Source organism: Austrofundulus limnaeus, unplaced genomic scaffold (genome assembly GCF_001266775.1).
Source record: "Austrofundulus limnaeus strain Quisiro unplaced genomic scaffold, Austrofundulus_limnaeus-1.0 Scaffold60, whole genome shotgun sequence".
NCBI lineage: Eukaryota > Metazoa > Chordata > Actinopteri > Cyprinodontiformes > Rivulidae > Austrofundulus > Austrofundulus limnaeus.
Genome location: NW_013952462.1, coordinates 339,688 through 352,390, shown reverse-complemented (window position 1 = coordinate 352,390; position 12,703 = coordinate 339,688). Strand labels below are relative to the sequence as shown.

At 40.0% G+C, this 12,703-nt stretch overlaps 1 protein-coding gene across 3 annotated transcripts in view; it reads left to right on the top strand.

The window, feature by feature from the left end:
* The window catches only part of LOC106518367 (uncharacterized), a 44,760-nt gene extending 32,162 nt beyond the window's left edge, over positions 1-12,598 (top strand). For 2 of the 3 annotated variants that reach the window (XM_074559741.1, XM_074559739.1), the window contains 16 exon segments: positions 867-965; positions 1,047-1,195; positions 2,727-2,865; positions 3,068-3,190; positions 3,307-3,504; positions 3,589-4,526; positions 5,496-5,748; positions 6,135-6,224; positions 8,306-8,530; positions 9,052-9,222; positions 9,873-10,050; positions 10,680-10,796; positions 10,879-11,130; positions 11,464-11,732; positions 11,869-11,923; positions 12,027-12,598. In XM_074559741.1, coding sequence (XP_074415842.1) covers positions 867-965; positions 1,047-1,195; positions 2,727-2,865; positions 3,068-3,190; positions 3,307-3,504; positions 3,589-4,526; positions 5,496-5,748; positions 6,135-6,224; positions 8,306-8,530; positions 9,052-9,222; positions 9,873-10,050; positions 10,680-10,796; positions 10,879-11,130; positions 11,464-11,732; positions 11,869-11,898 — 3,231 coding nt within the window. In that variant the 3' untranslated portion in view covers positions 11,899-11,923; positions 12,027-12,598. 3 annotated transcript variants of the gene reach the window in all.
* Positions 12,599-12,703: the final 105 nt, after the last annotated feature.

Genomic DNA, 12,703 nt, shown 5'->3' with positions numbered 1-12,703 from the left:
GTGACATGTTCGTATGAACCCTTTGTACGAACAAAGGTAAGAGAAATTTAGGATAAGAATACGAACATGTTCTTGCATGAGGCCCAATGTCTTTAAGGTATTTTCTCAAAAAAAACCAAAAAACAAATTATATATAAGTCATTGAAGTCCAGTCAAACTGAAATTAAAACATGAACACAGACAAACCTAACAAAAAGCAGAAACTATGACACTAGGATGGAAAGGAGTAAACARGTCAAACGGCTGCAGAGATTTTTCTTTGGACCACAATAAAATGACAGGAAAGACCTTGGAAACACAAAAGCCCATTGCACTGCTTGCCAATATTTTCAATTAAAATCTTGCGCAATCTGCAAGCACTCAGTGTATTTGAAAAGGATGACTCTCAGCTACTACCACCAAAATTTTAATTCAAACTGAATCAACTGAGGTCATTTTTCTGTCCGCCAAATTGGGCTGACTGTAGATGTAGATTCAAAGGTGCTTTTTGAAAGTTTCATTAAAACACATCCAGTGATTCATGAGATATGTTCTGACAGACAAAAAAACACACACATGCACACATTGTCAGAGAAGATTGCATGATTGTTTTCCCGGCAGCTGAAGACTAAATTAGACATGGTTTGAATATGTTGTACAGTTACATACGRATACAGATATTTTTTACCTTTATCCTGTCTGTTCAGTTTGTCCGCTTACAATCTGTCTTTACAGTCAAAACAAAGTTCATTAATGTCCACCAAGTTTGTAGTTCTCAGCTAATAAACAGACTTCTGCTGCGTCTGTTCTCTTCTTTACAGAGTCTTTATATTAAGTCTTTATAGGTTCATTACAGAGCATCATGTCTCATGTTTAAATCATTTCAGAAACTGGTATCTTTTATGGCCAACCTGCGAGGGGCCAACAGTTTGCTGCAAAATGCCATCAAGAAACTGGACCGTAGTAAACAGCTGGACACAGCTCAGGTACGATGTGTTCAAGTTGTGCTGTGGGTCCATTTAGATGCTTGTTTCACTCAGTAACTGCTTGTTGCTTTGCTCRAGCAGGAGGTGCAGCAAAGCATTCAGGAACAAAGGGTTTTAATGAAGGAGGTGCTGGAAGATGCAGGACTGGTAACTCTGCAGAAGGAAGGAGGAACATTACTCGCCAAGATGAAAAAAGAAGAGTTCAGATTTCCACAATCTGAGGACTACAGGTAGCGTATTAGATTTGATGAAGTCAGTGCATAATGATTAAAAAGCACCAGGTTACAACATAATTCTGTGTRATACAGTACTGAGCAAAAGTCTTGAGTCATTGTTTCCAGAGTTGTGTCAGCAGATAACAGACAAGTTGACACAAAACTAAAAATCATAGGGATTTTATTACAACAGCCTTTCGCCACAATACAGCTAGTTTCCATTTATTTTGCAGAATTTAATTGAAAAAGTAAGTTCCCACAGATCGACTCATACAGTAAAATTTTATTTAGGTGAAGATTTCACACACAGTACAGTGGAGGAACAACTAAACGACCTGTGAGATCCTGCTAATGATTTTTATTCTGTTTTGTAAAGATGAATATTTTACATCTCCCATACATTTTAGGTCTGACATTTCTTGTCCTACACTCGTTCTCTTTCATCYTCTAAATTTTGTCTTTAGCTGTGAGAGTCGAGAGTGATGAATTTGTTTTCTCCACAGCAAATAAAAAAAATGTTTACTTTATTAATTCCCAATGTGGAAATTCYTTCTCTGCATTTCTCTCATCACACGTGTGGAGCAGAGGGCTGCCATCTAAGGTGCCTGGGGAGCAGCTGGAGGMTTGAGGGCCTTGCTCAAGGGCTGACAGTGGGACAAATAAGYGTGAAGTCAGGTGTGGGTGCTTCATCGTTCCCAGCCAAAATCTGTGGGTCAGTTTGGGATTCAAACCTAAAACCCTTCGATCTTTGACTCATCTACTCTAATCTCTGCACCACCACGTCCACAAGCAGCCTGCAGGAGAGCTGCAGCTACAGGAATCTCAGCTACACCCTCACAGTTTTGAGGAAATGTTGACTGTAAATATGACAGTTATGTGAAAACATCTGTGGGGGTGTAGTGCAGAAAGACAGTACTGCAGGATCTGAGTACTTCACTGAATTTGATAATACTTTGTAAACTTACAACTTGAGTATCTAATTCCTTTATTGCCCCTTTATTATACTGAAAAATCTTTTTTTATTTAAAAAAATTACATTTTCTGAAGAGTAATTATGCAAACATTTTAGCCATTCAGATGGAATTGATATCATCGATTAAGATGGAGAGTTTTGTTTATTGTAAATTAATTACTTTTAAATATATTTAACTTTCTTTACATATATTTTTCCTATAGAAATACATTTCAGAGGCATTGTTCTCTTTAAAACCTGCTTCAGTATACCTCCTCTATTTTTATCTTCTACAGCTACATTTAGCTTTTAGCTACTTTTAGTTTTTGACACTTTTAACATGTAGCTTTTGCTTCTTCCGCTTTTAGCTAGCATTTTCTTACATTTAAGTAACATTTTAGCTATTTTTAGCTTTTAGCTAGCCTTTTGCTCCTTTTAGTCATAGCAGGTCTTTTMCTTGTTTTAGCTTTAACAACTTAGTTTCAGRTCTGCACAGAAAAGGTCATTTTTCTAGTTCACACATTATTAGTTAGCTGAAAATCCTCCAAGGTCAGTATTTTACCTTTTTGTCTCCTTTTTTGTTTGAATGTGCAGAGAAGCTTTGGAGTCTGTGACCAGTCTGTACAACCAGGTGGAGGAGAAGCTCCACACGCTGGTGATGAGGTCCAACGAGTCCCTGCAGCAGCTGGAGTTCCTCCTTAAACTCAGGGAGATGGAGGCCAAAATCATCTCGGTACCTTCAGTTCTTTCATCCTCGTTGCAGCTTTTATTAAAAGCAACAATAAACTCCATTACATCTAAGGCTCACTGATGGAATTTTGCGGTCATGAATGTTTGTCTGCTTTTGTTCACATGCGACTGTTTCTCATTACTGGCATGTTGAGTTCAATGCACTGCAAGGCAATGCTGCATGACTTGTACTTCCTGTGTGGCAGGCGGGCATGTGGTTCAGCTCAGAAGGTGAGCAGAGTCTGGAAAACTCTTACATGACGGACAACGGGGCGGTGTACACAGAAGAGGTGCTGCAGAACTTTCATCTGTTTCTCACTAAGTCCAAGGTATTTTAAAAAAATGGTCTGTTTTTCCTTTTGTTCATAATGTTTTTTTGTATGAATAGTTGGTGTAAAATACAGGACAAGTATATACTGTATGTGGCACRTTATTTTGATCTTAGGAAAAACACCAGCATGCCCTGAGCCTTGTGACGGAGGCAGAGAAGCTTGTTGGCAACAGCAGCTCCAGCCCTGCAACAGAAATCTTTCGGACACTTGTTGGCACTTTCAGATCTAATGTGGACGACTTCATGTTGCGGACAGAGCAGAAGAAGAAGGAACTGGATTCYCTGGTGCAAATGAACAGTTTTTGCGAAAAGGTTTGCTTTTATAAAGCTTGATATTTTTCTCCTCGTTGGATCTGGATTTAACGTTTGCTTTGATCTTTCTCTTGCTCTGTCCAGGTGACAGCTTTATCTAAAGAATGCAGTAAGTTCATGGTGCAGGCTGAGGAAGGCTGTCTCTCATCTGAGACACTAACCACACTCCAAACGTATCAGGAGAGGTTCGATGGTGAATTTTCAGCCCGACYCTTCCAGGCTCTGAAAGCGAAAGCCTGCGCCATGGGAGCAGGGTCCTCCCAGGTGAAGGGAGTGTGGAATGCAGCCTGGGTCCAGAGCCAAGAAGTCAAGCAGCGTCTTGAGGAGACACAGAAGAAGATGAAGAAGAAAGGTGTAGATAAGAAGCAGATTCAGCAAGCCACAGCTGCAACCCCTCCAGGGAAACATGGAGTAACAAACAGAGAGGGGGAACGGATTGAGCTGGGGGAGGCAGAGAGCCCGCTCATGCTCTCTCAGAAGGAGGTCAACAAAACTGCAGAAAGTCCAAAGGGAAGTGTTGCATGCTGCAAGCACAATAAAACTGAGATCAAAGAAAGCARGAACCAAGACTCCAATGTGCAAACACAAGCTGAAAATGCAAAAACTCCAGTTTTACCGCAAATTGGTGACGTCCCTCCAGAAAGCAAATGGAGGTCAAGAGAGCACCACAGTGAAGCAGATCTGAGGAGTTTCAACTCCACAGAAGACGCCAAGATTTCTTCATTGCACCAAAAGTTGGGCCGGTCTCTGAGTGAGGGAACGTGTGTTATAGACCTCTCTGGCCTTTCACCTGTGAACATAAGTCACAAACACTGTCACAGCAAGAAACACTCACTGGATCAAAATCTGCAGCCCACACAAAATCTGAACAATTACCGTCATGTAAATTTACGGCCAGAGAACCGTAACTGTGAGCCAAAAAGCGAAGAGGGGGAAGGTTGTTCGGTGTCCGCTATGAGTCGTGAAGAGTTCAAGAGTTCAGAGCTACCCACACCAACAGAAAGCAATGACAACAACGTTCTGTAAGTAGTCCTCCCTCCAGCTGAAGCTCAGCTAGCTGCTGGAAAACAGAAAKCTCTATTTAYAACTGGAAATTATCAGAAGAAATTCTGAAGGGCACCAATGCAACCAGTGTACTACTGAAACTGTCAAATGAAATAGTTGCTGCCAGTACAGTATTCTACAGTATTTTGTGGAGATATGATAAGTAGTGTTGTATCAGGATCAATAGAACAGCACCAATATCAGGTCCAATGTCCAATCAGGTCCAATATCAGGTTTTAAAATGTCACAACAGTTTTAAACAGTCAGAAGGGCTGTAGGCCTGTAAGGAAGGAGAGCCCTCTTGTCCTAAGTAAAAGTAATGTGTTTTTAAAGTCACTGTTTAGGTTCTAACTCAGTAAGTACTCAGTATTGGCAAGTATCCATATTGAAGTACAGGTACTTGGTTTGAGAAAAACTGGCATCGGGACACTCCTAGCAATGAGTTAAAAAAGACCCTTCACTTTCAGTTTTGAATTAAAAAAACCTTGACAAAATGATAAAAACTTAAACTGTGTTTGTGTAAAAATATAAATATATATATCAAAATGACAGTTTAGACAAGTAAAACCCAATGTTTTGTGACATGATTGAACTTTGCATTATTTTTTTGTCACAAAGAATGCCTGAGCTGCAAAGCTTTTTTTATTTTTTTTATTTATTTTTTAAAGAATTTTCTCTGTTCTGCTTCCAAAAGTCATAGCACACTTTTCCATATTGAGCCTCATATTGTGGTGAACAATGTGCATGTTTTATTTCAAAGATAGAGGATGAAAAAAATGTAATACAGGTTTTTAATGCCTATGTACTGGCACTCTTAAGTATACAAAAACTACATACGTTTGTTCAACTCATAAACAAAACACAGCACATGATTCTGTGCTCAGTAGTTAGAAATAATCTCGTCTTTAATATAACAAATAATTCGACATGTTTTCATCTTCTCGCAGCAGGAGAGTACAGAAGATCCTGGAGGAGCTGCTGTCCACAGAGAGGGAGTACGTCAAAGCTCTGGGTTARGTCCGAGAGCACTACTTCCCCGAGCTGGAGAGAGCAGACGTCCCCCAGGACCTCAGGGGGCAGAGGGGGAGCATCTTCGGGAACTTAGAGAAGCTCCATGACTTTCACCGTCACCACTTCCTGGATGAGCTGGAGAGCTGCGTCGCCGAGCCGTTCAGAGTGGGCCGCAGCTTTCTGCGTTATGTGAGCYCTGTTAAGCATTTTAAAATGAAACCTGCAATGTGCACTGAACATTCTGTAGAAATACAAAACGAGTACAAACTGGAGCTATTATGGTTTATCTGAAATCTAATTTTGTGTAATTCAAGTAGTTGACCTGTTTTGACCCAAAAGCATGATAAAGAAGTTTACCAGTAATCAATTATAAAGAGAGTTTCCAGATGTTTCTCCAACATCTGTAGCTTTCAGCACTTTTTCCCCACCAGCAACTTAAGGGCTGCTTTATCTAAAACAATAATTTTGTTTACCTTTTCTGCATAGCTGACARTGTACAGAATAACATTTAGATGTTGTTTGATGGTTTTAACCGATGATGATTAATGGTGTTCATTTGTTCCCTTWATTTCCAGAGAGAGAGCTTTGCTTTGTATGCCCTTTACAGCAAGAACAAACCACAGTCAGACCGTCTTCTCATCAATCATGGAAAGACTTTTTTTAAGGTGACTTCCACCTCTAGCTTTGGTCTTTTAGTCTCTCATCAGTCTTCTCATTACCAGTTTGTGGATGTCCTATTGTAGGGAAAATATTTATATACAACCCCTGGCAAAAAGTAGGGAATCACCAGTCTTGGATGAGCACTCATTCAGTCATTTCATTCTGTAAAACAAACTCAGATCAAAAACATGATACAATAATAAGGTCATTCCAAAGTGCAACTTGTTGGCTTTCAGGAACACTCAAAGAAATGAAGAGAAAACATTGTGGAAGTCAGTGAATGTTACTTTTATTGACCAAGTACAGGGAAAAAAATATGGAATCACTCTGTTCTGAGGAAAAAATATGGAATCACTCAAATTGGAGGTAGAAAATGACACACCCAGTCAATTTCTTTTCCCCAAATTGACACCTGCCTCAGATTAGATCTGCTCGTTAGTCTGCAGTTAAAACCTTGCAGTCATGACACCTTGGAGAGCTGCTGGATGAAGTGGAGTGGCAAGAACCATGGCTCCAACAAGAGAAATGTCTCTTGAAACAAAAAAAGAGGACTGTGAAACTTCTTGAAGAAGGTAACTCTTCACTCATGGTTGCTAAAGATGTGGGCTGTTCACAGTCAGCTGTATCCAAGATATGGAACAAATARAAACAYCATGGAATGGTTGTTAAAGCCAAGCGTACTGGGAGACCAAGAGAGACATTAAAGCGTCAAGACAAACAACTTAAGGCCATTTGTCTTGAAAACCGAAAAAGTACAACTAAACAGATGAAGCATAAATGGGCGGAAGCTGGAGCCAATGTATGTGACCGAACCATAAGAAATTGCCTAAAAGAAATGGGATTTAAATACAGGAAAGCTAAAATAAAACCATCATTGACACCTAAACAAAAAAGAACAAGACTGCAATGGGCTAAGGAGAGGCAATCATGGACTGTGGATGACTGGATGAAAGTTATCTTCAGAGATGAGTCAAGAATCTGCATTGGACAAGGTGATGATGCTGGAGCTTTTGTTTGGTGACGTTCCAGTGAGATTTATGAAGAGGACTGCCGGAAGAAAACAACCACATTTCCACAGTCCTTGATGATATGGGGCTGCARGTCAGGCAAAGGCACTGGGGAGATGACTGTGGTTCATTCTTCTATCAATGCACAAGTTTACATTGACATTTTGGACAGTTTTCTCTCCCTTCAATTGAACAGATGTTTGGAGGTGATGAAATCATTTTCCAAGATGACAATGCATCGTGCCATAGGGCAAAAACAGTGAAGGCATTCCTTGGAGAAAGACACATTCAGTCGATGTCATGGCCGGCAAATAGTCCAGATCTCAACCCAGTTGAAAACCTGTGGTGGGAATTGAAAAAAAAAAGGTCCACAAGAAGGCTCTGACCTGCAAAGCTGATGTGGTAACTGCTATCAAAGAGAGTTGGCACCAAATTGATGAAGAATACTGTTTGTCACTCATCAAGTCCATGCCTCAGAGACTGCAAGCTGTTATAAACGCCAAAGGTGGTGCAACTAAATACTAGTGATGTAGTTTGAATTGCCTTTTGTTTATCTGTTTTTCATGATTCCATACTTTTTTCCTCAGAATTGTGATTCCATATTTTTTTCCCTGTGCTTGGTCAATAAAAGTAACATTCACTGACTTCCACAATGTTTTCTCTTCATTTCTTTGAGTGTTCCTGAAAGCCAACAAGTTGCACTTTGGAATGACCTTATTATTGTATCATGTTTTTGATCTGAGTCTGTTTTACAGAATGAAATATCTGAATGAGTCAAAAAGAAAAAAAAGAGAAGAACCCGTCCAGAAGACCTATATAATTTTTTTCTTTTTGATTTTTTACCTGGATTACTGAGATGCATCAGGATATCTGAATGAGTGCTCATACAAGACTGGTGATTGCATACTTTTTGCCAGGGGTTGTATTAAACTGTCGTATGACCAAGTCTAATAAATTTTTTTTCTAAATGTTAGACTGTTTCTATAGTCACTTTTTTTGCTTGTGTCATTCCAACACAAAGTCGTCCCCCCCTGCACCCCCAGCATCAACTCACCTGTTTTCCTCTGCTGTTGTTCCAGCAAAAGCAGCTGAAGCTGGGGGATAAAATGGACTTGTGGTCCTACCTGCTGAAGCCCGTGCAGCGCATCAGTAAGTACAGCTTGCTGCTGCAGGATGTGATGAGGGAGTGCGGACCGGAGCGGGTCAGGGAGATTTCGGAGATGAAGGCAGCTCTGGAGGTCGTCCACTCCCAGCTTCGCCATGGCAACAACCTGCTGGCCATGGATGCCATCCGCAACTGTGATGTAAGCAAGACTACTTCTCGAGGTTGACTTATTGATCGCTTGCACTCAGTTAGAAAAARATGTACAGATCATTCTGCAATACAGCTGTGAATACTAAGATACAGGCAGGATAATGGGATATTATGTGTTGAAGAGCATGAAATGAGGAATATTTTCAGAAAAATTCAGCTTGCATTAGCTTGTGTGAGATAAATCAGGTGGCCAACAAATCAACATATTTCCACACATTTCCATGGAATTCAAAGGGAGTTGCTATGAAAAGGCCAAACTGAGAATCCATTATTTAATAAGCCAAAAATAAAAATAATGGCGTTAAAGTTATTTTTATGTATYTCTGATAGCTAACAGATGGTTTCTGGTAAAGATAAGTTCAACCTTCCTTTGTTCACAATGATACGTTTGCAAAAAAATAGCTAAAAAGACATTTCAGTTGAAACGAACACTTCCTCCTTCATGAGAATTACTTTTTTTTCCTGACTGCAGCTCTGGAAATGACCCCTGTTTCCTTTGTGTTACTGCAGGTCAATCTGAAAGAGCAGGGCCCGCTCATACGTCAGGACGAGTTCCTGGTGACACTCAGGAAGAAAAAGTGCTTTCGCCACATTTTTCTCTTTCAAGAACTCATCCTCTTTAGCAAGACCAGGAAAACCGACGTGGGATATGACACATARGTCTATAAGCAATCCTTCAAGGTGCGTGCACGGTGCAACGCTGGCTCCCACATACAACAGAAACTTTCCACTGTGAGTCAGTACTTTAGTCAGAGATGAAGAGGAGTCAGAGTTCAAATAATATTGTTTCAATAAGCAAAGATTACAAAGATTGTTTTTCTTAAAGAGTTCCCCTTTGATGTCACTTCCTGTTGCGCTTTGGCTGAGCCAAGTTCAAAAGAAAATATGCCCTTTGTGTGACAAAATGGAAAAATCACATGTTTTATGCAAGGTTTCTTATATAAAAATGTGTTTTCTTTGACCTTTTGTATTTGATAGATAGGCATGTCACAGGCACTTTAAATGTAAAGAGTTGGAAAGTTTCATTAGTGGTTTATGGGATATTTTGATAATGCCACAAACAAACGAACACCCATAGACACATTACATTTGTCAGCAAAATAACTTAAAAAGAGACTGAACTGATTGACCAAGTCAAACTGCCCAATAAGTTCAGTCATTTTTTTCTCCTTTCTCTAATTCAACATAGATTTTAGTTTGTTTTTTCTGTCAAATATTTGGCTCACTTCACATTGATGCATTCTGTGTTTTGATTAACTCTAAAACTGCGTGCTACATTTGAAGATTCAGTCTCAGGAGATCACATTGTTTTTATCTTTGTCTCTAAATAGACGTGCGATATCGGCATGACCCAGAACAGCGGAGACACTGGCTTGTGTTTCGAGATCTGGTTCAGAAAGAGGAAAAGCCAGGACACGTACACTCTGCAGGCAGGCAGCCGGGAGGCGAAGGAGGCCTGGACCAAGGACCTGGAGCGGATCCTGTGGGAGCAGGCTATACATAACCGAGGTAGGAGACAAATAATGGGATTTATGTTGTTTAAAGAGGACATTTTTTATGTAGGAGTTTCTCTAGTAAGAGCTATTAGCTGCTGTTATTATAACTCGCCACCGTAAAAGGCAGAGATGTCATTGCCTCTGTGTTGTCTGCCTGTTAGCAAAATATCTCAWAAACCACCTCATGGMTTATAATGAAAATGTCATAAAATAACCATTAGATGTGCATCAACAGGTAATCCAATTCAAGATTATCTCTATTAATTTTAAAGATACTGAGCTACAATTTGGTGTGGTAGTTGAGAGTCCTCCCCAACACATACTCTGAGAGATATCATGCAGGATCTTTGTATAAATGTTGGTATGCAAGCTGAACGACATAAATTCTTTCAAAGAGTACTGCTTGCAGATGTTGTAATAGGTGTCAGAATGATCATGTGGATAATTTAAAAAAAAAACAGAATCCGACACAAACAGCTGATCTAAATAAAATAAAATAAAGACAGCAATCTGTCCCAGAGAAACATTCCGGACATTTTAAAAAGCAGAGGTTTGAAGTTGAACTAATCTGTTCAGCAAATGTGTGATGTCATGTCAGGTTCAAATTGTTCAATGATGTTTCACTTGTTTGTGTTTTTGAAGAGGTTCGCATGCAGGAGAGAGTGTTCCTGGGAATTGGAAACAAGCCGTTCATGGACATCCAGCCCAGCGAGGCAGCTATCAACGACAGAGCCATAAACTATGCACTGATGGGAAGAGGTGCCTTTCTTTAATTAGCGTTTAAGGTTCATTTTCATTGTGCTTCCTCTGACAGAACCTTATTTTCACGTCCTCTCTGCAGAAACCAAGCTGCTCTCCTCTGTGAGACCATCCGGATCACTTGGTGATCTTAAAGCAGGGCGACCAAAGTCCGTTGGTTCAGGCAGCAGCTCTTCCTCCTCCTCCTCTGGACGAGGCTCCCTGTCCCCTGTTGGGTTCGCGTGCGGGCCGAAGAGGAGGGTGGTTTCAGCAGGTCTTCCGGGGTACGTGTCGCCCCACGGAGCTCTGGAGGAGGATGACARGGACCAGGAGTGTGGAAACCAGAACTTATTGTGTGAGCAAAACAGTATATTTCCCTGTCACTTTTAAATGGAGCGCATGAATCTGCTGAAGAGAAAGTACTGTATAAACCTCCACAGAGGTGAAACCTCCTACTGGAGGGTTTCTGTGATCTCAGGGTGTCTCYTTTCAAACCTGATGACACTTCCTCTACAAAACTAGGGGTCAAAAAGCCAGAGGCCCYGGTAAACGCCTCTGAAGCATGACAKGTTTATTTCACTCGTAAAATGTYTTCCTGACCCTGTGTTTGCTCAGCTGTCCATTTAGGGCCTTGCACAGTCTGTTGCGATTTTTTAATCTGCTCAAATGATTCCTCTCCTCGCTCCAGTGGACAGCTCCGAGTCTTCAGGAGAGAGTGTGAGCGGGTTCAGCAGCTCCGGCCACAGCTACCACTCTGCCGTGGGAGAGACGGAGGACAGCTCCTCCGTCTGCGCCTCCATAATCACCGTCAAAGAGGCGGGGGCCACTCATTCAACTGAAGTCGCCGCCGTTATCCACCAAACAGACTCTCTGCCAGGATCTGCAGAGAAACACCAACCACAGGTTGCACCGGAGCTCCAAAACAAACATGGGAACAAGGACATGCCTTGCAGCAAGGTGCAGTAGAAGGCTTTTTGAGTAACTGTTCGTAGGAGTTGAAAATGTAAAAAAATCTGTGTCAGRTTGTTAGTAAGATTGCAGTTTGGAATAAACAGTTTTATATTCAGTATATATGTATCTTTTTATATCTCAGGACACAGATGTAAAGTCCACAGAGGTTTGACCTGTGAGAAATGGCACAATATAATGTAAGATGGCACTTTTTACCAACAGTTTTAAATTTTAAAAGCTATTCAACATTTTTTTTACAAGTGATCTTTTCCTCTGTTTTGTTCTTTTAACATTTTTTAGAACCTTGAAATTAAAGAGAAGCCTATGTGACAAGCCAATGAAGAGGAGAATATTCTGAAAAATCAAATAAAACATCACCATTCCAAGCTGTTACTGTTATGATCTGTTCACCAGATTTTAAATAAAGTTTTTTTTTTCATTGTTTTACCAATAAACCAACAGGTCAGATGTGTTTAGAACTGCTCTAGATCATGAACATAAACAGGGATCATTTTGATATACTTGTAAAATACTAGATCAAATACACTAACAGGCTGTAAAATCTGCTTTAACAGCTCAAACAATGACACAGTGTCTGTGTGAAATCATGTTGCAGTAAAGTTTACTGTAGATAGAATAAAGGATGTCTGTAATACTAATGTCCTGTGTACAAAACTGATCTACTTAACATGTGTCTATCTAAATTAAGACAAGTGTTTTCTTAAAGTAATTATCTTTGTTTAAACTTTGTCAGGGACAGGAACTAAGTTGTTTGACTTTTTGTATTGAAAAAAAATTGCAGTGATGTTTGTATGTTTCGATGTTTGCCTTACACTTTCTTTTGTAATAAACACAAGTTTCACTGACAGCCAGATTGAAATTTCTTTTTTTTTTCTTCAAAGTTTTTTTTATTATTTTTTTAGCAAAAACACAAACGAAAAAAAACAAACTAACAGAAAAACACACCCCTAAAAACC